This window comes from Neopsephotus bourkii, unplaced genomic scaffold (genome assembly GCF_033783945.1).
Source record: "Neopsephotus bourkii isolate Nb327-2 ecotype Australia unplaced genomic scaffold, CSIRO-AGI_Nbou_v1 NB_1234, whole genome shotgun sequence".
Lineage (NCBI taxonomy): Eukaryota > Metazoa > Chordata > Aves > Psittaciformes > Psittacidae > Neopsephotus > Neopsephotus bourkii.
In genome coordinates, this window is record NW_026901719.1 from 712474 (window position 1) to 736110 (window position 23637).

The 23637-nt window shown below is 39.3% G+C and overlaps 1 protein-coding gene across 7 annotated transcripts in view; it reads left to right on the forward strand.

The window, feature by feature from the left end:
• Positions 1 to 23637, forward strand: part of FRMPD4 (FERM and PDZ domain containing 4) — a 309704-nt gene that overhangs the window by 231476 nt on the left and 54591 nt on the right. For 5 of the 7 annotated variants that reach the window (XM_061364429.1, XM_061364430.1, XM_061364425.1 and 2 more), the window contains 2 exons: positions 6784 to 6944; positions 9048 to 9150. In XM_061364429.1, the coding sequence (XP_061220413.1) occupies positions 6784 to 6944; positions 9048 to 9150 (264 nt within the window). The remainder of the gene's footprint in view (positions 1 to 6783; positions 6945 to 9047; positions 9151 to 23637) is intronic. The other 2 variants (XM_061364427.1, XM_061364428.1) reach the window with 1 other exon arrangement.

A 23637-nucleotide genomic window follows, 5' to 3' on the forward strand; every position in this document is an offset into this window, starting at 1 on the left:
CGGCCACTTCTACTCATCAGCCTATGAGTGGTTTGACATTTCCACAGACTATTTTCCATCATTGACCAGAATTACACCTGCTGTGTCTCAAGTAAAAGCAGAGTTTATTTTGTGGTTAAATCAATCCGTAGAGCAGAGGCATTGTAACTATTTAAAAGCTAAGGAATAAAACCCTCAAAATTGAGGATTGGTATTAACCATTGAAGTAATAGAAACAAGTTATCATATGGAAATACATAACGAAACACTAAAGTGCAGCTAGTCTTCACACGTGTCATGATACAATGCAGGACCCATTTAACTATGGTTATGTAGTTTTGAGGGGGGTGGGTGCAGGTGTGTTAAACTCACTGAGGTATCACCTTTTCTGCTTCTTTTTTTTTATTATTTCTTTGATGTCTTTGCAGAATGCAGCTGAAGTTGCTGGGTGCCTTTGTTAAGTATTTCCAAAACAGTGTTTACTGTAACCAGAGTCACTGGATACATGCAGTAGATTTCTTAGAAGAATTAGACCTCTAAGCATTTTCCCGTGGAAATGCAAACTCCTGCATAACAAATTTCAGCCTGCTGAGGACAGGCTTTTCTTAGCTGCCATAAACAAACTGTCAGAATTAACCCACTAATTCCTAAGTGCCAGGGAATGACATGTCAAAATCCAAAGGCTGAAAAAGCATTGTACTGGGATATTTTGCTTTCAGCTACTAATAGGCATTATCAAATCAAGCACTCATTTTAATTAGTCTTTGTTTAGATATTACATGAGTTATTCAGTGTGTAATTTGAATGAGGAAAATGCTAAGACGGTTTCCTTAGAAAGCGCTACCAAGTTAATTATTATGAATCTAATGATGTGAAGATTCAAAGTGCCAGCCTTAAATCATACCTCTGACTTCCTTGAGCATGAATTCAGGTATTCAGTTGCTACATTAGGCTCCCCATAATATCCTGGGTACCCGAATTGTGCTTGCAGGTGCTGGCTGCCTTGTCGCAGCTCAGCAATGTTCCCCAAGGTGTCTTACTTTCCTAATTTTCTTCCTCCTTCCTAGGCCCTTTAGTGGATGACATGAATTTTATGCCACCCTGCAGTGCATCCATTCTGCTCTGTTTGTCGGTGCATGTACACTCACATGCCTACTTTAGTTTCCCCTGGTATTTTCTCTTTTAAGTATAGTTGCCACAGAGAGCTTTCGAGAATCAGTATGTGGAATTACACTTCTGCTATGATTTTTTGTAGCTGGTAGTTTATCACTCAGAAGAGGCTGGTGTATAAAATCTCTGTTCAAGAAATTCTCTATGAATTACTTTCTTTAATAATGGCAGCTGTCGCCCACTGCTCACAATAAGAGTACATCAGAAAAGACAGCAGTTTGTGAAGCAGGGACTCATGTCAGTCATTGAAAATGGTGAGACACGAGAATCTGTCTTTGAAAAGGCAATTTAAGGGCATCTTGCATTTGTGTATATGGAAAGAACAGTTGATGCTTAAAATCAGCCTTTTTCCTTTCCTTCCATTTTTCCTTCAGAAAAGTAAATCTTTAGTACCATATGATTTTTTTTTTTTAGATGATACTGTGCTTAGTATGATCTAAGCATAGTACCATCTAAACACATTTTTATTGTGTTTGAAGGAAATGGGAGATTTGCAGAATTGCAGTTATTCTTTGAAGAATGTTTCACTGTTAAAGTGATGCTCGGTGTAAGGTTTTCAGTCCAAGTTTATTAGATTTGCTTTAGAACTCTTAGCATAGCTATTCTTGAGGATTCAATAGTTCTGTAGCTGAGATGGAGATCAAATACCTCCAATTAATGCAAAATTCAAATTTGTCTTGAACTATGCTACTACAACAGGCATCTCGATAATGAACTATCCACAGGAGGACACAGGTTTGTCAATGTGCCATCACACAAAGCTTTGAGTATTCATGTAATCTCTTCTGGGATCATATTCATATATCTTGCAGCTCTCTTGAAATACACTTCCAACGTACTGAATGATAGAAGAATATCTGATGTAACAAGCTGTGGAAGCATGAGATGCAGAGTCTTTTTAGTTGATGTATTTGAAGGTGGATAACCTTAAAAATCAATAAAACCTGCTGTGCCTCTCAGAATCACGATGGACGGTTCCTCGCTGATCCTCTTGCTTAGGCAATAACTGACGCTGTGCTGCTGTTCAGTACTAGCCGATGCAATGACTGGAATGAGGCATCCAGTAGTAGAGCTGCTCTTTTGAGCAAATCTCTGAGTCTTCTCTTGGATTTTATTATTGAAAGTACAGCCTGTTGGTGAGGTTTTTCAGGAGTTGTTTTGTTGTGTTTTTTTCCTGCATGATTTAGTTTTCAAACCAGACTACACAAAGCACTTGAAGAGAGCAGGAAAGTAGCGTTCAAAGGTGAAAGCTGTATTTTCAAGTTGCTTGGGATTTCCTCTTCAGAGACAGTGTCAGCTTGTAGTCCCCGGTTACAAAAATGGAAACACCTATTAGGAAGAAATGATTGAACAGAATATTTCAACTTTGTGGAAATTTTAGTAAGACTGTCACTTAAAAGAGGTGACAACTGCGGATTTTCATATTAAGTACCAAAGTGAAATTCATGTGTTGAAATAGATACATATTTTTTTGAATACCAATGGTACCTCAAAAAGTAGCCCTTTTGAAAGACAAATCATGAATAGGAATTGATGGGGAAGAGGGTGTCTGGGAGGTCTTGAAGATAGATCTCATAAAAAGTCTGCATAAAACTCTCTAGATTTTCTGAAAGTTCTTCTGAATCATGGCTTGACTTCGCGAACAAAGATTTGGGAAGGGCTTTACCCACGCTTACTACAAGCGCGCTGATGACTAAGAAGGTCAATGTGGGATAGGCAAATCTGGCTACAAAAAGCACAGCAGAAGATCTCCTTGGGTGGTACAGGTGGGGCACAATTCTTTCTGCATTGTCTTTTCTACTCGAGGCTAGTTCTTCGTGAGCTCTCAAAGGAGTCAACGGCATTATGTATGGTGTGCCTCCAAGTCTCTCGATTGGAGGCCAAGGTGGACCACTGATGGTAGTCAATATGGCCAAGGCTAAGATATTGCTTCAGGGAGTCCTTATATCTCTTCTTTGGGGCACTTCTCTTGGGGCTACTGGTGGCAAGTTCACCGTAAAACACGATCTTGGGGAAGCTGTAATCCTTCATCCTAGAGACGTGCCCTGCCCAGCACAGCTGCAATTGCTGGTGACCCCTGCCTGTTCGAGGACAGTGACATTAGACACAGAGTCAGTCCAATGGATGTTTAGAATTGTACGGAGGCAGCGCTGATGAAAGCGTTCCAGGAGTCGCAGGTGATGACGGTAGATGACCCATGATTCAGACCTGTATAAAAGAGTAGACAATACAATGGCTCTATAGACACTGATCTTTGTACTTTTCTTCAGGTGTTTATTGCACCAGACTCTTTTATGGAGTTTTCCGAAGGCTCTATATGCCTTTGCTATTCTGTTGTCTATCTCTTGTCGATTGTGGCATCCGAAGAAATGATGCTTCCCAGATAGCTGAACTGCTGAACTGTCTTAAGCTCTGACTCGCCAATGGTAATGTGGGGATGGCGATAATCTTCTTCCGGTGCAGGTTGGTAGAGGACTACTGTCTTCTTCAAGCTGACTCCAGCCCAAAAACCTCAGCCGCCTCCGCAAAGCAAGATGTTAAACGCTGCAGAGCTGCTTCTGTGTGGGCAACAAGGGCGGCATCATCAGCAAAAAGCAGCTCACGGACAAGATGATTTAGAGTCTTAGTGTGGGCCTTCAGTTGCCTTAGATTGAATAGGCTACCATCGGTACGATATCGAATATAAATGCCGTCTTGTTCGTCGAGGTCTGTCGTAGCCCTTTGGAGCATCATGCTGAAGAAGATTGTGAATAAGGTTGGTGCGAGAACGCAACCTTGTTTCACACGATTGGTTATTGGGAAAGGCTCAGAGAGTGCATTGCCATACCTGACTTGGCCTTGCTGATCCTCATGTAACAGAATAATCATTTTGAGGAACCGGGAGGGACAATGTAATCGTTCCAAGATCAGTCACAAGCCTTTTCTGCTCACAGTGTCAAAAGCTTTGGTGAGGTCAACAAAAGTTATGTATAACCCCTTATTCTGTTCTCTACACTTTTCTTGCAGTTGTCTGAGAACAAATTTCATGTCTGTGGTACTTCTATTAGCCCTGAAACCACACTGACTTTCAGGTAGAAGTTCTTCTGCGATAGCAGCTACTAGTCTGTTCAGTAGTATTCTTGCAAGAATTTTACCAGCAATGGAGAGTAGAGTTATACCATGGTAGCTTGAGCAGTCTGACTTGACACCTTTTTTCTTATACAGAGTGATGACGATTGCATCACAAAAGTCTGACGGTGTTTTGCCTTGTTCCCAACAGCACACAACTAGCTCATGAAGTGCTTGTCCTCCATGTTTCCATATTTCAGGTGGGACTCCGTCAACCCCAGCTGCCTTGCCAGTTTTCACTTGCTGTATGGCCTTAAAAGTCTCTCCCATGGTAGGGGCTAAATCCAGTTTGTTTTTCACCGGCTTTTGCAGAATGTGCTGAATTCCTTCGCCTTGGACTACATGATTTGCACTAAAGAGGGCTTGAAAATATTCAGACCAACAATTCAGGATGGAGATTTTATCTGTAAGAAGCGTTTGGCCATCTGCACTAAGTAAGGGGCTTTGAACCTGCACAACGTGCGCAGAACTGTCCTCACCCTTTACACCTGAAGTTTATTTGCCAGGGCCTAGCAAGCTTGGACAGTGACAGCAAAGTCGTCAGGTTGTAGGTTTGATTAGAGTATCCTTCTCTTAGATGGATGGCCTTACAGGGCTATATGAGCTCCATCTGCCCGGGTTTGAAGTTGGAGTTGTCCTTCTCCTAGGATAGTTGCCCAAAGGCTAGTGAGCCCATCCTGCCCATGGGCACACTTTGTCTGACCCTTCATTTGAGACCTGACTGGCATGGGAGACCCTACCGGAAGCATAAGCCACCATCAACATAGCTCCCAACTTCACAAGGACATGCAAGCTCTTTCCCCATGACAAGGGGGTGTCCGTGAAAGAGCCTTCTGAATAAATGTAATAGAAAGTTACCTAAATTAACTGACAAGAACTGGAGGAACAGGATGAGGAGGAAAATGAAATATCAGATGTGAAGTTCTACCTAGTAAAAGAAAATAAATTTTCTTTGCTGTCTTCACCTAATACAGATGCTAAGAGCACAGGGAATATCTTAATGTCTTAATTTTTCCTTATTTTTGTAAGGAAGTAGCTTTTGTTATCTCTGATCATATGCATAAAAAGGCAGCATGTTACTCTTAGGCAGAGTCTAGTGGTAGGGGTAGTTTCTTTTAAGAAAAGCTCAAGAAAAATAGCATCACAGGAATAAGCTCCCTCTGAGAGTTTGCTGAGATTTTACTGCTTTTCTGTTTATCAGTAATAGAAGCAGACCATGGAGAGAATGGAAACTGATGTCATGCCCAAGGCATATGTGGTGTGGAAGACCAGAGAAGTTTTTGCATGTCATTGATGCTGAAAAGAGATCTCTGAATGATGCCTTTTTCCTTACGGACAGCCTGTCTTGAGTTCTTCAGGGGATTGTATTTGAAGGTGGAAGAGGAACAGGATGTGAGAGCAATAATTCTCGTCTCATGGCATGTCCCTTAACTCTAGTTATATGTAAGATTATAAAGCACCTTCCTGCTCAAAGCCCCGTCCAACCTGGCCTTGAACACTGCCAGGGATGGGGCAATCACAGCCTCTCCGGGTAACCTGATATGAGTTCGATTACTGGCATTTGGAATGGTATGACACTGGAGTGGTCTGTTTTTCTGTATAATTAGTATTAGGAAATGGTAGCTGTGATTCAGTGAGGAGCTCCAGTCATCAGGTGGGAAACACAAAGAATATTCCAGTCCAGTCAACATGCAGCATCAGTCACATTTTTATGTTTATTAATGTTAATTTAAAAGTCTCTGTGTTTTTAAATCATGAACTCTTTCATGGATATGTGATGCTGAATAGTTTTCATCCTTTTTTTATTTTCTGCTTGAAAAAACAAGATCTTTCCCTTCAGCCATGAGAAATTTTACTTCTAGATACAATAAGCATCGTCATAGCACCGTGACTGAAAGTATTTTAGTAATTGCTGGGGAATATATTTTCTTAATTTTTTTTTTCTTCTTTTTTTTTTTTTCCCCTGGAACAGTTTGCAGTGACTTCAAAGAATTTACACAAATAGTAAATATAGAGCTGTTACCTGTGCCTTTGGTAGCCTGTTTGAGATAGCTCAGAAACTTGCTTAACATCTTAGAAAACCAAATTTAAATGTGTGTCCTCTCTTCTTACAAAAGGGTGGCAGACCCTAATTGTTATGTCTTACATTATGAGTAGATCACTTTATTATTTTTCCATTCCAAAAAAAAATGAAGGATGAAAACTTCAAGTACATATGACAAAGGCTTTATTGTTGGCTTATTTTTCTTTCACATATGGGTTATGATTAAATATATGCTGTCAAAGAGAGACTTCTTTATAGGCTGGTACTATTGATCAGTATTTGAGACCTGCCAGGAGCATTATTACTTCATGTATAAAAAAATCTAATAGAAAATTGCGAAGTTGATGTTTTAATTCCTATAGTAAGAACATTTCAGGTATTCATCTCATATCTTTGCAGAAATTGCTTGGCTCAAGTAGATACCACAAAATCATGTTTTAATGATTTTTTTCCTTTTTCCATCTTTTTTTTTTTTTTCACAGTCACATGACACAATCAGCCACATTTGAAGACCCTCGAATAGAGAGCTGCCAAATAACCCCTCCAGCCCCTCGGAAAGTGGAAATGAGGAGGGATCCTGTGCTAGGATTTGGGTTTGTGGCTGGTAGTGAAAAGCCAGTTGTTGTACGCTCAGTAACACCAGGTATGTTTTCCCCACCTGACCACAGAAGCAAACTCAGACTTAATCTACTGAGATGAAATATAGTCGCAAATTTGAGTACTGTTAAAATATTCAGTCAAAGTACTTACAAATACAGGTAGTTTTTTGAGTCTTGTATTACCCAGTAGTTTCCCTCCTTGCACTCTTTTTTGAGCATTATGTAAATGTGTTAACAAAAAGCCAGTTTTAGGTTATTGCTCTGAGCCATTGCTGTTGCTTGCCTGAAAAGAGTTGACCCACTTCATTCAAGGAAATAAGGTCCTCCCCCTGCTGCATTTATATTGGTCTGATGTCACCTTCATTGCCATTGAATCAGTGTTTTCAAGAGGTATGTTGAGTTGCAAGATTAAATCTTACATATTTTGTGTTCTTTTTATCATCAGCTTCACAAGGAGAACTACTTTTCCAGCTGTAATATGTGGTTCTAACTGCAGTATTCATTTATGAAAAAGAGGATTGTTATTGCTGGCTTTTGCATTTTTTTTTTATTTTATTTTATTTTATTTAATGGATACTTCTGTATAACTATGAGACAAAAAAAACAGGTCAAAATAGATCCCTAACTGCCTTACATGGAGTGCAAATTATTGAGGTTTGTGGTATTTTTGAACTTGTGGGGGACCAAAACTGGGACTAATCAGTCTCCTGACTAGCAGTCTCCTGCTCTCTATGCTTAAAAGTTCAGTTCTTATGTAAAATTGCTTGGAGCCCCGGACAAGAATTTGACTTTGCTTTTGTTCGATATGTCCTCCAGAACAGCCACAGAGAGCAGAGGAAAGGCAAAATTGACTTTGTGAAGTTCTGATGTCATTCACCCACGTGTGCATTGATTATATTTTCATTGCTTTCACATGAACCAAGCAGTGTAACTAATATCTGAATTACAACCAGACAGTTATTTTCTCCTAAGTTAGCATTATTTATGTAGTTTGATGTTAAAGTTCAGTTTGGAAAAGGTGTATATTATGTCCTGTTCCAAGTGAATAGGAGGAAAATGGGCTCAGGACAGCATTCTCCTACATGGATTTGTATTCATTCATGCTGAATATATATAAGTGAAGATTTCAAACCAAACAGTGGAAAGGAACAGCATCAGCTCGGTTATGAGATCAATTGGTTTTGATATGGAAAAACTTTCTTTTAGGACTTTATTTTCATATTAGTAACATTACTGGAGTTTTAGTGTATCATCATTGTGGAGTTTAGAGAGGATGCATCTTTTCACTAGCAGTTGCAATGTCACACCCTCTTCTGGGCATGTAATCATGCTGAGAAATAAAGTATTACGTGCATTTAATAAAGCATAAACTCAGTATGCATTTCAGCAGTGTCAGAATCTAAAGCACATAGACATGTACATGTCTGTGTACTCAAACAAATGCTAAATATCTGTGTCTAACTGAAAGCAGCAATGGTTTGGATGTGTTTACTAAGTGGTAGGAATCCAGAGGAAGAGACTCGAAGGCTAGAAGTATAAAAACTTACTGTCTTCAGATTAAAGAAAACAGGTTTGTTTTGCCCAGAACAGAGAAGTCAAAGGAGAAACTGCAAATGACTTTCAAATATGTAAGTGATATTTCGTAGGAAAGAGGTGTAAGATATTCTCCAGTGTTTCTTTGCCTGGGACAGGAAACTATTTTGCAGCAGGGAAGATCTGATGTAGACACTGGAGAAAAAGATTTCCCAGTCTTAACAGTAGTTAAACAGAATCATTTCTTTATAAGAAAAGGAGTCATCCTTAGGGTGGTCTTACTTGTGTATCAGACAAACATTGAGAAAGGTGTGATTGATCACACTTGAAAGGGTGAATTAGGCCACCTCTTATGTGTCCTCTTGTTCATCCAGAAAATAAAGCTGTTATTTTTGTGTGGCTAGATGTGGGTTTGCAACTTAACTTGAGGAACTTCAATAAAAATGCTCACTAGCTTTGAAGATTGTCCTGGTGAAAAAGTACTGGTAATGCCAGAAATAGTGTTAGTATTAAACATGCCATTATTTGAAGAAAAAAAGACTCACAGTATGTGAACAGAGTGCTTTTACAATGGTCTGCTAACCTGTGCTTTTTTTTGTTTCATTTGTCTCCAGGCGGCCCCTCTGAAGGAAAGCTTATACCAGGGGATCAGATCATAATGATTAATGATGAGCCAGTCAGCACTGCTCCAAGGGAGAGAGTCATCGACCTTGTCAGGTAGTTGAGGTCCTGTCACTTAAACCATGAACCCAGTGCCTTATTGTCTGTGCAGTCGTTTGATAATACAGCAAGTCTTGCCTTCTCATGGCTGAGGAAAGAGAAAATAATGTTTAGTCATAATAAAGAATGGTGAACTATTTTAGTATTTAAATGAAGTGTCATTTTATATGTCCTCTGGGTAGCTGAAAAAGTATAAGATACTGGAACACCTCCAAAATACTTGGGTATCAAAAGAGGAATAGTATTCTCCTGGTATTTATTTTTTGTATGGATTGTTGAAAAGATAATTCCTGGAGCAAGGCAGCTCAAGTCACTATTGCCCTATTGGTTTTTTTACATGAAGAAAGTTGAGGCAGGTCTGTCATATGTAAAAAGGAAAGAAAATGTGGTGGGGTGATTTTCAAGAGCAGATGGGTGCATGTAAATGGCAATATGTAGGGAAGCTCAAAGAGCTTGGAGTGGATTTCAGGTAAATCAGTTTGCATGAAAAGAGTTGGTAGGGTAGGTAGGGATGTGTAGATAGGAGGCAGGAAACAAGACAGAAAACTGACTGTGGAGAGTGCAGTAAAGGTGAAATGTCAATGTTTGTAACAGGATGTAGAAGGAAAGAAAGAACAGGGACTGAAAAATATTCAGGATGTAGAAAAAGATGTGGTGTGATTCATATAATAAGCTTTGCATTTGGAGTAAAAAGAAGTGTTAGTGCATTGATTGGAAAAATTATTAGTAATAAAAAAAACTAAATATAAAAATCTTTGTTTTAAATTCCAGTAGCCTGGTTGCTGCACACCAGTTTTATTTCTGTATTTTCCTTCTTGTTGGTGTAAGCTCTGAATTGGCGGGTCTCAGTGACTCCTGGTATATACTCAGGTTTTAACTGTGCAGGCACCTGTCCTCAGAACTGGTAGTTGTCACTGCTGTCAGTGTTACACATGTAATTATGGAAAGTCACACTTGCTTCAAGAAATTTGGGCAGAAGGTGCCATGACAGTTGTACTCCTCTTGCAGATCACAATTTGAGCAGATGTGTGCTCATTTGCTGGGGATCAAGGAAATTTAAGCAAAATTCAAAAGGAGAAACAGAAATGGCATAAAGATGCCAGCAAGACTGATACCTTTATCTGGGTTAGGCAGGTTTGGAGAAAACAAAATGCATTTTCAGATTCAGGAAAAAAAAAAAAAAGAAAAAAGAAAAAGGAGTGTTAACCTGTAAGTCTACTAAGAAACACAGAATATTAAGAGGGGACTTCAGCACTTCATTTTGTGCCAATGACTAAATGAACTGCATGAACTGTCCTGTTCCTAATAAGTTTCTGGCCTACTGTATTGGCCATCAGCACAAGCTTCATAAATGGGCCTTAAATTCATTTTTGATGTCTTTGATTCTTCATAAAGTGATCATATTTCAGTCGTCTTTTTTTTCTTTATATTTAAGTAATTCGAATTAGGATCTCTTTCTCATTTCTTTACTGCCAGCAATGTGTAGTAATAACAACAAGGTAAATAGACTGATTAGGCCTGAAACTAACTGAATTTATTGTGTGGCTGATTCTCTATCAGCCTTCAAATGAGAAACTGAATAAGAATGTCACACTTCCCAGTTATGTCGACTCTGTAGGTAGTGTCTTAAATTAAGTGTTGTTGCATTCCAGGGGAAGATTTTGGTGACACTTTTCTTACACTATAATTCTACCTCTGCTTTCAAAATCTATCTGCCATTGGGATTTTGACACTCATTCTTTGATAGGACCTAGAGTGAAAAGTATTGGGATTGTATATTACAGCATTTGAAATGAAGAGCTTTCTCTTCATGCCAGTGGAGACACCTGGAATGATTAGATGCTGTCACTGTACAATCCTGACACCATAGCAGAGGAAGTTCTTTACGCCAATGAAATAATTAATATCTTCTATATAATAGAACGTTTTCATATGCATACATCTGCAACTTTGAAAATGCTTGCTTTTAGTTTTCAGTGTGCATGGAAGCTATTTTGAAATCTTGTTTTCCAGCTGGGAGCAGTGTATCTGTAGTCAGGAATGAATATGTTTTACATGCAGAAGTTAGGCGATAGGCATAATGACAAAATGATAGAATTGAGATGGGATTTCTGGAGGTCATTCAGTCTAACCTCTTGCTCAAAGCAAGCTAGTGTCAAATTACATGACGGTGCTCAGCACTTGTCAAATCAACTTTTTTAGTATCTCCAAAGATGGAGATTTCACAACCACACTGGGCAGATGTTTCAGTTCTCATATTTCAAAGATGACAGAGGACAGCTTTTACAAGACATGAACCAACTCCCGTGGCTGCCTTAGATGCATTCCATCTGGGCCCATGGACATAGGCCTCTTGCCTAAGCAATCACTAATTCAGTCTTTGCCTACTACTGGGACTACTTTGTTCCCTGAATTCTGCCACTGAACTCAGCAACCAGGGTTGCAGATCTTGCCGCTAAGACCAAAGCCAAGAAAGCAGCATGTTGGGGTACTTGAGGCCTTTTCAGTGCCCTTCATTAGGTTACCCACCCCTTTTAACAGTGAGTTCATATTTCCCTTGGCTTTCACTGCTGCTATAGTCATAGAGGCCCTTCTTGTTACCCTTTGCATCCTGTACCAGTTTCAATGCCAGGTGAACTTTGCAAACCTCATCCCTGCCTGGCCAGGTAGGGATTCTCTTTTTTTTCTGGGTAAACTCTCTCTGTTTCCATGTCTGGTTGGCTTCTGTTTTGCACTGGGTCTTGGTCGGATTTTCCCTACGGATTCGTGCTGCTATTCCACTGTGTCTGCCTGCTTCATTGAGGATTGAAACAGGCTGTTCTGGCACTTGGAAGAGGCTCTCCATGAAGATCACTCAACTCTGCTGGGCTCTAGCCTTTCAGAGCAGTATCCCACAGGAACCTGGCTGCCAGTGCCCTGGACAAGATGAAGTCTGCTCTTTAGCTTGGACTCCTCTTCCTCCTGTCCCTCAGGATCTTACACTGTACCATCTTGTGGTCACTGCAGCACATTAATGAAAATTGATATTCCGACACCACATTTTTTCTGTGACTGCATGGTCTCATACTGATTAGGAATCACAAGGTACATTTTATATTAGTGATGTGAAATTCAGCAACTATTTTTATGCATCTTTCACTCAATGCTTTTTCTAAAGTTAAGAAATATTTGTATGTAATTGCAGAGTGTGAAAAAAATTAATCCTCTTTCAAAATGAAGGCATAAAGATCACAGTATGTGAATAGAAAAATGCAAACTGCATGAGGCAAAAAAAAAAAAAGCAGATTTCATAACCAGATGAGCATCATCCTTTAACAAGCTTAGCAAGATTCAAAACTTCCAAACAAAAGTATACACAAACGTTAGATGTTAGGTCAACCTTGAATGTTAAACAACATCTTCAGTGTAATGAAATATTTGATTGCTCTCCAAGAAAATATTTTCAGCACATTTATTTATGAAAAGAGTTACGCTACTGAAGGAAAAGAACATGGAAAAGAGAATTTCTGCAATGGTCTATATCAAATCCAAAAAAATAAAAAAAAGATTCAGAATGTCCAGCAAGAAGAGTATCTGAAATATGTCAATTAAATCTTTTTTCATTAGGAAAAATCATATGCCTAAGCAATAAATCTGGTTTATTTCTAAATTTTCCACAAATTAAGTTGATGCAATTTATTTCAGATCACTTGTTTTTTCTTCAGCCCTTTTACTGTCAGCTCCAAATTCGTTATGTACCTTCTATTCCTACAGGATTAGTAATAAATAGACCAGTATTTTAAGAAAGTCCTTTTTGTGTAACAGTTTTAGTAGAGGAAAAAGCAAGAGGATAAAAAGAGCACATAATACAGAAATTTTCACATTGTCTCTGTTGCATTTTAATATTTTAATTATGTGTGTGCTTTCTAAATATTCATTACTGAAAATAAGCTTCCTTAAGTAGAAAATTATATTAAAGCCACCTCTACTGACTCCAGGGGGCAATGAGCAGGAACCTGGTGAAAACTTCTGGTTTCTTTTGAGAATTGAGGGATACTGTATCATAAATATCCCCTGCAACCCATTCTCATCCACCTAATTCTTTTGCCTCCGCTTTATTGGCAACATTTAATTAGTGTTCAAGTTGTCCTTTGAAAGCCAAGGTTGCAGAAATATGAATATGGTATGGTTTGCAGACAAAATACACAAGGACTCATTATTTCCATGTAATGTTCAATGGCTTTTACACCATATTATGTTCTTCTGAGCTATTTTCAAGCAGAAACCCAGAAGTCATATTTATGGTTTCCCATACAAAGAGAGGTCACCTTTATGAGCATCACTTAGGTCAGCAGTCTAGATGTGTTCCATTCAAGACATAAGGTTACTGAAGTTTGAAAAAGAGGAAGAAACAAGCCCAGTTTTCTAAACATATGGTTACAGTCTGGGCAAGAAACAAGTGAACAGAATGCTAAAGAAGGAAGATGCATTTGAAGTGCAGTCAGTTAAAAATTATAGCAGGAGCTACTTCTGTTGGTTTTATTATATTGCTGATGCAGATTCTACAACTCGAAGCTTTTCACATATACTTAGCAATAAGTACTTTGAGATAACATTGAAGTCATTGCACAGTATAGCAATTTTTGCATATTTAAGGTGAGCAACAATGCCAAACTAATATATTCAAGGGTGTATTAATGTACTGTAACAATTAATTGGTTATTTAGAGGTGCATTTCATGATCATCAGTTAATGATCAATTTGAATCTTTTTAAGAATCAGTTTAATTAACCAAACCGTCCGATGAAATATATCTAATAAATAATTTGCATTATAATATATTTATAGATAATTCCTACAGCATGAATAGCTTACTTGATTATCTTAGATTGTACTGAGTATGCATTAGTCTAGATTGTACTGAGTATGCATTAGTCTACAAGCATCCCAACATAAATTAAATGTCTTTCTATTTAGTGAGATACTTGAGTGAAATTGCCACTTATGTGGTAAGATGTGCTGCTTGCCACATAATGCAGACTCTGAGTAGGGGACAGTCGTGGCATTTTTTTCATACTTCAGGTAAAAGGTTATGCAGGCAGCCTGTGAAGAGAGAAGGCCACCTGAAGAGGGTGATCCATCCAAGATACTTGTTTAGGAATAAACTAGCCTGTTGCAGAACGCTTATTTATGCATTAACAAAAGAAGGAGCACATAAAGCTCTCTTAGAATAGAAAGCTGACTTCTAGGTTGCTAAATTAAGCTAGATTAGTTCATTCCTTGAAACTGTAACAGCAGTAAATTAGTATTTGATGTCCTGTGGAATTCCACTAAAAGACTTTAATTGCAAAGTGAGAAATGAAAAAGGTGAAATTCATTAAGGGCTTTTCTTTGTTGTTGGCTCAGCTCTATCTTCTATTTAAGAAAAATGACTCAAAAACCGTTCTTAAATAACTCTTGCTTTGGCAAGTTAGTGTCACAGCAAGTTTTCATCAAGAGGATCTGGAGGATTCTTTCAATTCTGCAGTAGAATTTCTGTTTAAATTCTGTATTACCATAAGACTGGAAAGAAGGAACTCTCCAGGATTTCAGGCTGCTTGTTGCATTTTAAGTACTGACATGCATTTAATCAATACTGACCCTTCTCACCATCGTCTTGTAGTGGATGAGGATTCTGTCACTGCCATTTGACTCCATGTGTTTCGGGGACCAGGTTGCCTTCTCTGCATCATCATAGCTAAATACAAGTGCAAAAGGGAGCTCAGTGGCAGTGCCTATCATCTTCTCGCAGTAGCTTATGATACCATTTTTTAAGTGTAATTTCTGTCTCTGGTCTTAGACTGTTCATACATTGGATCAAGCAATTTTGGTGGACAAAGATATTCTTTCTTCACCAACATCATAGAGAAAAAATCAAGCATATTAAGCAATTAGTTATGATACTGCTTGGCAACCAAGAATCTTGAAATGTGCTTTTCCTGAAAAAGCAGTTATGCAGACCTTTTAATCTGAAGATACTCCATTATACTCCCAGCTCAGTATATAAATCCAGAGGCTACACTCATCTTGTTTCAAACCTCAATCTATGAATTACTAGTGTTTGGGGTTTTGGATACACTGAATAGGGGGACAAAATGTTGAACCAAATGATCTGTAGGAGTTTTGGAAGTAACATTAATGGAGATAAGCTTTCTGTCAGGGCATTTCATTAGCTACTTCTTATCAGCTGGCCCAAGCACAGAGTTGGGAATCAGAGTATGAGAACTTCCTGTCTGACTTGAGGGATGCTGTTAGATGCATAACTTCTACCTTTTGAGATGTTTCTGCAATATAATACAGAGGTAACTTAAGTACTTTAAATCAGCTGCTGCAAACTGAGAGCACAGGTTTAAGTATTGTCTTCTTTGCCTTTGTTTCTTGGCTGCTGTGTTGAGCTGCTTCTGGTACTTGAGCTAATATACTGAGAGCTAATTTTATTAATCTGTAATATGTTTTCACAAAAGCTTGCCCACCTCTTTGAAGACTTTTAAGAGTTAAGCAGTTGAAAGCTGTATAGAGGCATTACTTGTTGTTGCAAAATGATACCAACTATAGAAATTACTCACTTTTGAATCTGTTATATCTGTGAAAGCATGCAGTCTCATACCCTTACTCTGTTCTTAGAAGAGAGTTGGCTGATATGTTTAGACAGGTTTGAGCTCAATAATTCAAATATTTGGAATGCTGAGAACTTAATTGGTAAGTTTCCTTTCACATTCATCATGGTGCGTGCCCCTAGAGTTAGCAAGTCTAGGGTCTTTTTGAAATTCCAAAGCTTGATGTGTCATCCGGTTGAAATGTTGTGTCATCATCTTACTCTGTTACCCTCTAGAAAAAGGAGGCAGCTGTGATAAATTTCAGGTCAATGCTTCTGTGACAAGTTGCTTTATGATAACTGAATGCAAGAGTATGGACGGGCATGTGCAACAGCTGTTCCCAAAACACAAGCAACTGTACCTTCAATAGGTACAGTTCTTCAGATGTGAACTAGCAAACATTGCTCTCATTAGCTTGTTCTGACAAGCAGACTTCCTGCTTCGCCTATAACTAAACAAAAGTGTTGGCTTATCTGCATGGAGGCTTTATTTTGAAGCCAGATGCACTGATGTGAATACTTCAGAATGTTGTTTCCATTTAAAGTCATGCAAATAAACACCCAGCTTTGAGTTTATTATGAATTAACTCTTCCAGGTGATGTATTTCTTCTATATTGCATGATCAGCAATAGACGTTTATCCTTTGTGCACTTGCTGCAAGTCCCATGCATCAAAAGGATAACTTCCTGTGGGAATATGTAGAAAATCTCATGTTCTGTGTTTGGGGTCAGGAGCATTAGAGAAGAGGTGTCAAACTTCAGAAAAGTCATGGTTTCTCTCTCCTGACAACATTATCTGTCTCTTTGGGATGACATTTCCAAATCATAAAAGATATGTTGGACAAGCCAGCCCTCCACATAGTGCAGTTGGTACTTGAATATCCTGTGGCTTGTGTGGATGCCTTGAGAACATTATTACAGAACAGCTACAGTTATACAAGAAAAGCATTGTGATATGGAACAGATTGATCATCAGAAAGCAGAAAACAGGGCGGAAGGCAAGACAGAGACAGGTTGAGGAGCTTGCTAGGAAAGCGCCAGTCTGTGCAGAATAGTTTCTGGGCTTGGAGAAGCAGTATGAGCTGACAGGAGGGGATTGTGCTGTGCATTTGGGGCTGCCAGTAAGGAATGACTGTGAAGTACGACAGGGATGCCTTCACCACTGTGTGCACAAAACTCACAAAGCAGCTCTGTCCTTCCAGAAGTCTGTGGTTGCCCTCACTGGGAAATTTACAACTTCCTCATCCTGACAGTCAGTTGCTGACTGATTCAGCATGTACACATCAGCTCATGGAGCTACTGTAATGGAGAACATACCCATTTTTGCAATGTGGTAGTTGCATGGTGTAAGGTCTGTGATCCTTTGCGAAGACTTGTGTTACAAACAGCATGGACAGTGGTAACATCAGCATTCCCCTTTATCTTGAGGCAGTGCTGGACATTCGGATCACAGAAATTAACTGTTTTTTATCTGCTGCTTAGATAGCTTCAGGATGACAGAGAAATACTTCTTTAAAAGACTAAAGGTAGACGGCAGTATCAAGAAAAAGGCTCGTAGTTACTATGAATTATAACTAAATGCTGTATTTTGATAGAAAGACAGCAAAGATGATGTCAAGAGCTGGAAGGCAAGCATGATGTTTTTATGGTTTTGTAAGTTTACCCTTGGAGGATTACATCTGCTACAGGCACCTTGTATCAAGGAAAGGCAGAAAGTTTTTAATCTGTTTTTAAGGAATGATGTTTTGAGGTTGGCAGTTTTATATGCATCAGTGCTCATAGGAAATATAAAAGCTAATTTAAACTGTTGAGAGAGAAGGGTGAAAAGCCTGTGTCCAATTTGCAATGTCTTGTATAGTTTCATGAATTTGAAATACCTTTAGTTTTAAGCTGTTAGTTCTGCAGAAGCTCCTGGCAGTGTCTGTATTTGAAGGGGTTTGTGCATTTAAAAAAATGTCAAATTAGAGAACATAAACCTAGGGTAACTGTGTTTGCTGTAGGTTTTTTGGTGGGTTTTGTTTGTTTGTTTGTTTGTTGTTTTTTTTTCTAGCACAGTGAGAATTGAGGGTTTAAAAAATCAAAAATTAATAGCTTTTAAAAAATCTTAAACCATGTAATTGGAAAATATGAATAAATTGAAGTCTTAAGTCCTTCTCACTGGCCTTCTTCAATACTGAGTACAGCTGTGTCCTGGGTTCAGCAGCAGCAGTCATTTTTCTCCTTAGTAGCTGGTGCAGTGCTGTGGTTTTGACTTCCAGCCTGGGAACAGAACTGATAACACCGATGGTTTTAGTTGCTGCTCAGTAATGTTTAGTCTGACCAAGACTTTCTGAGTCTCATGCTCTGCCAGGGAGGAGGGGAAGTCACGAGGAAGCAGAGACAGGACACCTGACCCAAACTAGCCAAAGAGGTATTCCATACCACAGCGCGTCATGTCCAGTATATAAACTGGGGGCAGTTACCTGGAAGGGCTAGACACTCCTCAGTCAGGCTGGGTATCGGTCGGCGGCTGGTGAGTGGTTGTATTCTCTTCCCTTGTTATTTCCCTTATCAATATTATTATTGGTGGTAGCAGTAGTGGTTTGTGTTATACTTTAGTTACCGGACTGCTGTTATCTCAACCCATGGGAGTTACATTCTTTTGATTCTCCTCCCCATCGCTCTGGGAGCAGGGAGAGGAAGGAGTGAGGGGGGAAGTGAGAGAGCAGCTGTGTGGTTCTGGGTTGCTGGCTGGGCTTAAACCATGACAAGCTGGCATGTCAAGTGGTGGTATAGTCCTGTTCCTGTAGTTAAGGGAGCACTTGTTTTCTAGATCAATATGAAAGCAGCACTCACTGGGGTGAGAAGGAGATAATGAGAGTGACTGGGTAAAACCATACTCAGAGCGAAGTGCCATGTAGAGGTCTTGGTACCTTATGATCCGTTGGTATAGTGGTATAATTTTATTGAATTGTATAATAGAAAGCTGACTCAGGAGTTTCTGAAGATGGGAAGACCTTTCTCTGGCTCTTTGGTATGTTGATATAGTGTCTTTCTGGCTTCCTGATTCTCAGACTTAGGTTTCACTATCATAGTCCCATTTACTTCCAAGACTATCTCTATACTTCTGTACTTCATTGCTCTGACAGCAGTGTTGCCTGTCAGACAGCCAAAGACATATGGAGGTGACAGAAACTTATAGTTTGTCTGTGGAGCTGGAAAATCACACAAATAGTACAACTCAGAAGTAGCTGGCTGAATACTAGTCTGATAAAACTCTCATTCCAAACTTCTTTTTGATTCAGAGATGTTTAAACTTAATTGTGTTGTAAGAAAATTGGATTTGGCTCTTGGTGCAGTTGACTTTAAATTTTTATGTCTCTCTCTTTGTGTTGGCAAGGCCTAATTTTTTTTTGGAAGCTTTTTCCAAAAAGAATTGAGAAATAAGATCAAAGGGCTTAAGACTGTCATTAGTCTTAAGTTCTTTCTCTTTCCTGCTTCCCTCCAATAAGAATAATTGTGTGACTCATAGTCTCTCTTAGCAGTTGATAGTATAATGTAATTGGAATAGAAATGTCCAAGGGACTTCTGTGTCGGTTGATGGTCTAGAAAACAGAATTAGATCATATTTTTAATTTAGCAATAGTACACCCAAGAAGGACTCCCAAAATTGCCGAGAGATTGAGTATCTGTATCTAACTTGATCTGATATGCCCAGTCAGAAGGTTAGTTAAAAGGGAAACAGAACAGTTTTATATATTCTGACTCATCAATCCCCAAAGTGAGATTCTTCAGTTAAATATTACCACTGATTGGGATGACTCTGAATTATAGTGGAAGGTCAAAGAACAAAACCAGTTCCTCATTAAACAAAGGATCTGAGACAAAAATTAGTAGAAAATAAAAGTGGCTACAAATAGATTCACCTTTAAAAAATACTGAATGCTTGAAAAGGCAGCTTAATGCAGTAGATTTTTGTGGGATTTATTAGGCAGCTCTTCCTGGTTTGATTTTTGATGCGACAGTTGATCATCTGTAGTTTATTACAAGTAACACATGAAAAATAGTGTAATTGAGCATTTTAGCTTCCACTTTTGATTAGGCTTTCTCAGTTTGCCTTTTTGCTTGACTTGAAACATTCAAATCCTCACAGACCTCCTGGAAGTAGCAACATCAATAAGGGAAAGATGGACCACGTGTATTTCACAACAGGTGACTTCCAAAGTATGTTGGTCTTCGTTGTACTTTGTCTTCATCTGAGAAACCAAGAGAAATTGGTTCTGGGAAACCAAGAAGAAATATCAAAATAGAGACTGCAAACACCAAAACAGACTTAATAGAGATAAGCCCGTGATGCCATCAACCTTCACTATCCTAAAGACATATTTCTTTCACAGTGTGTGCTGAAATATTAATTGTTCTGTTAGCTCTTATGCTTTTTCATGCAGACTAAAACTTAATGTATTTTACTTACTGCACAAAGCAAAATCCCTGCAGCCCACTGTTTATATTGTTAAACAAAGTAAAATTCAGTTTGGTTGGAGGCTTAGTTAAAACCAAATTTGTTCAGCTTATGAATCAAACAAGACTCCAGGAGAAGCAAAGGTCTTGTCATATCATAGAACTTACAAATTTTCTGATGATTACTTCAGCTTTTCAGCAGATCTGTTACTCAGAAAGCAATACGCACAAAGGCAGCTCTTCTTCTACAGAAGAAAATTGGTTGCTATAACAGTTTAAAATCCTTGAGGTCATCTGTATTTCATAAAATCTGCAGGAGTCATGAGGTTTAATCATTGCACTGAAATCTTTGTTCCATACATTGTGTTTCGGCTCAATATTCTTTTGTATGCATCATTGCAATGTGACTGAGAGTTAAAAGGAAAATATTATCTGCCTAAGAGTTGTCAAGAATGAAGCTGCAACTCTCAGTTTTGGAAGACAGCAAAAAATTAGAAATATTCATTAATTGAGTTTGCAGTTCAGTTTCCTTTTAATTCTTTATCTTGTGTCATTCTCCTTACTGCTCAATTTGACATGAAAATTATACTTTTGTGACCAGAAATACGCCTTTGTTCTGCATTTTATCTGAAATTGTTTGTATTCAAAACCTTTAATTAAATATTAGCACAAGTGCTTTAGTAAAGATAGCACTTTCTTCTCCTTTAAAAGTATTGAAACAATTTCTTAGTGTTCTACACCAATTATAGTCATGTTACAGTGTCCAGCAGGCTTGCTGAGTTAGTTAATAATTCATAAAAACTGCTGTGGGTTTAAGGAAGGAACTATACCACATATTGATATGTGGGAGTGAAAGCAAATTTAACACAGTCTTTTGCAACCATTTTTTTGTTGTTGTTGGAGAAAGTGGTGGTTGTATTATTTATGCTCTGAGGTATATATAATGAGGATACAATTTGCTAATGTAGGCCTTAGGGCTGTTTCTTTGCAGAAATAATATATATACATGCAGTATGTCTTCTGCATTTGTATGTATGTGTTTGCATGTGTTTGTATGTATATGCAAAAAGAAAGAGGAATGTGATTTATAAAGCTTTATTATCATGGATTGGGACGTGTGAATTACTTAGACATGAAAACCTGAGGTTCTGCAGCTCAGTTAAACCAAAACCTTATCCTTACATTATATATGGTTTGTACAGTTGATCTGTTACAAGTAGAATTGTGTTAGTTTTAAAATATTACTTGAAATATTTCCTGTATTACCTGAAAGAGATAAAAGTGCTAATTCTGATATGTCATTGTGATTCTCTCCAGTATTAGAAAGTCATGTTCCTTTTCTGTTTTACTAGGAAAATGCATGTTAAAATAGCAAATATGTCAGTATAGGGTCTTTTTAATGACCCTTATTTTATAAGTTTTGCTAGTTTTTTAGTGGGGGGAGATTTAGAATACCAGTGTTCATAGCATACACAGGATAGCTATGGGTATATGTGCTGCATACATTTTTCTAAAGATACTACAGTTAATGTAATCCCTCTGGGGACTGCCTCACTCAAGGGAGAGGCTGTGGAGGACATAAAGCTTTTGTAAGTCAGGCAACAACAGCTGGAGCTAAAGCTCCTGTGAGATGCTGAAGAGTTCAGGAGAACAGAGCTGGAGGTCAGCATGATCCAAGGCAAAGCTGGCACTTCAGGCTGACAAACCAAGCTTTTTTGTAGTAGTAGAATCATAGAATGGGTTGGGTTGGGAAAGATACTTGAAGGTTATCTAGTCCAACCCCTCTGCAATGATCAGGGGCATCTTCAACTACCTCAGGTTACTCAGAGCCCCATCCAACCTGACCTTGAGTGTTTCCAGGAATGAAGCATCTACCACCACTCCGGGCAACTTGTTCCAGTGTCTCACCACTTTCATTGTAAAAAATTTCATCCTTATATGTAGTCTAAATCTCTTTCAGTTTAAAACCATTACAGTTGTCCTATTACAACAGGCCCTGCTAAAAAGTTTGTCCCCATCTGTTGTGGTTTAAACCCAGCCAGACAGCTTGTGCACTCATTCCCAGTGAGTGGTGCTGGGCTGGAAGCAGTCGAGGCCCGCACCACCCCCACCCCAGGGCTCCCCCCTTCCCTGCTCCCGGAGGGATGGGGAGGAGAATCGAAAGAATGCAACTCCCACAGGTTGAGACAAGAACAGTCCAGCAACCAGTGTACAACACAAACACCACCGCTACCACCAACGACAACAATGATAAGGGAAAATAACAAGGGAAGAGAATACAATACCACCCGCTGAACAAATCCAACCCAGAAGACCCCGTGTCCTTCCAGGTAACTCTCCGTTACATCCTGGGCATGACGTGCTGTGGTATGGAATACCTCTTTGGTCAGTTTGGGTCAGGTGTCCTGTCTCTGCTTCCTCCCGGCTTCCCCTCCTCCCTGGCAGAGCATGAGGCTCACAAAGTCCTTGGCCAAACCAAAACATCATTGTTATCAGCTCTGTTCCCAGGCCGAAAGCCAAAATACAGCAGTGCACCAGCTACCAAGGAGAAAAATGACTGCTACTGCTAAACCCAGGACACCATCTTTCTTATAAGCTCTTATAAGGCACTAGAAGGCTGCAACAAGGTTTTCCTGCAGCCTTCTCAAGGCTGAACAGCCTCAATTGTCTCAGCCTTTCCTCATAAGGGAGGCACTCCATCCATCATAACATTTTTATGGTCCTCCTCTGAATCCACTCCAACAGGTCCATGTCATTTCTGTGCGTAGGACCCCAGAGCTGAACACAGTACTTCAGGGGGGGTCTCATGAGTGGAGGAGCAGGATCATCTTTGACCTGCTGGTCATGTTCCTTTCGATGTAGCCCAGGATAGAGTTGGCTTTCTCTGCTGCAAGCGCACACTGCTGGCTCTTATCCAGCTTTTCATCCACCACAATTCCTAAGTCCTTCTCCGCAGGGCTGCTCTCAATTCCATCATCCCACAGCCTGTATTGATACTGTGGGTTGCCCTGACACAGATGCAGGACCTTGCAGTTGGCCTTGTTGAACCTCAGGTGTGTTAACCACACCAGCGAGCCTGGTGTCATCTACAAACTTGCTGAGGTTGCTGTCTACCCCACTGCCTATGTCACTAGTGAAGATATTAAACAGTACTGGTCCCAGTCCAAACCCCTGAGGGACACCACTTGTCAGTGATCTCCATCTGGACAGAAGTCCAGATATACAACATCCATATCTTTTCCATTGTCCACTGATGTAGTCAGTCCATCATAGAAGGCTATGGCTAGTAGAAGGTCAGGCAGGACTTTCCCTTGGTGAATCCATGCTGGCAGTCTTGAATCACCTCCCTGTTCCCCATGTGCCGTAAGACACATTGTTCCATTGTTCTAGATGGAGCAAAAGTACTGCTGGGGATACTGAGCTACCTTCAA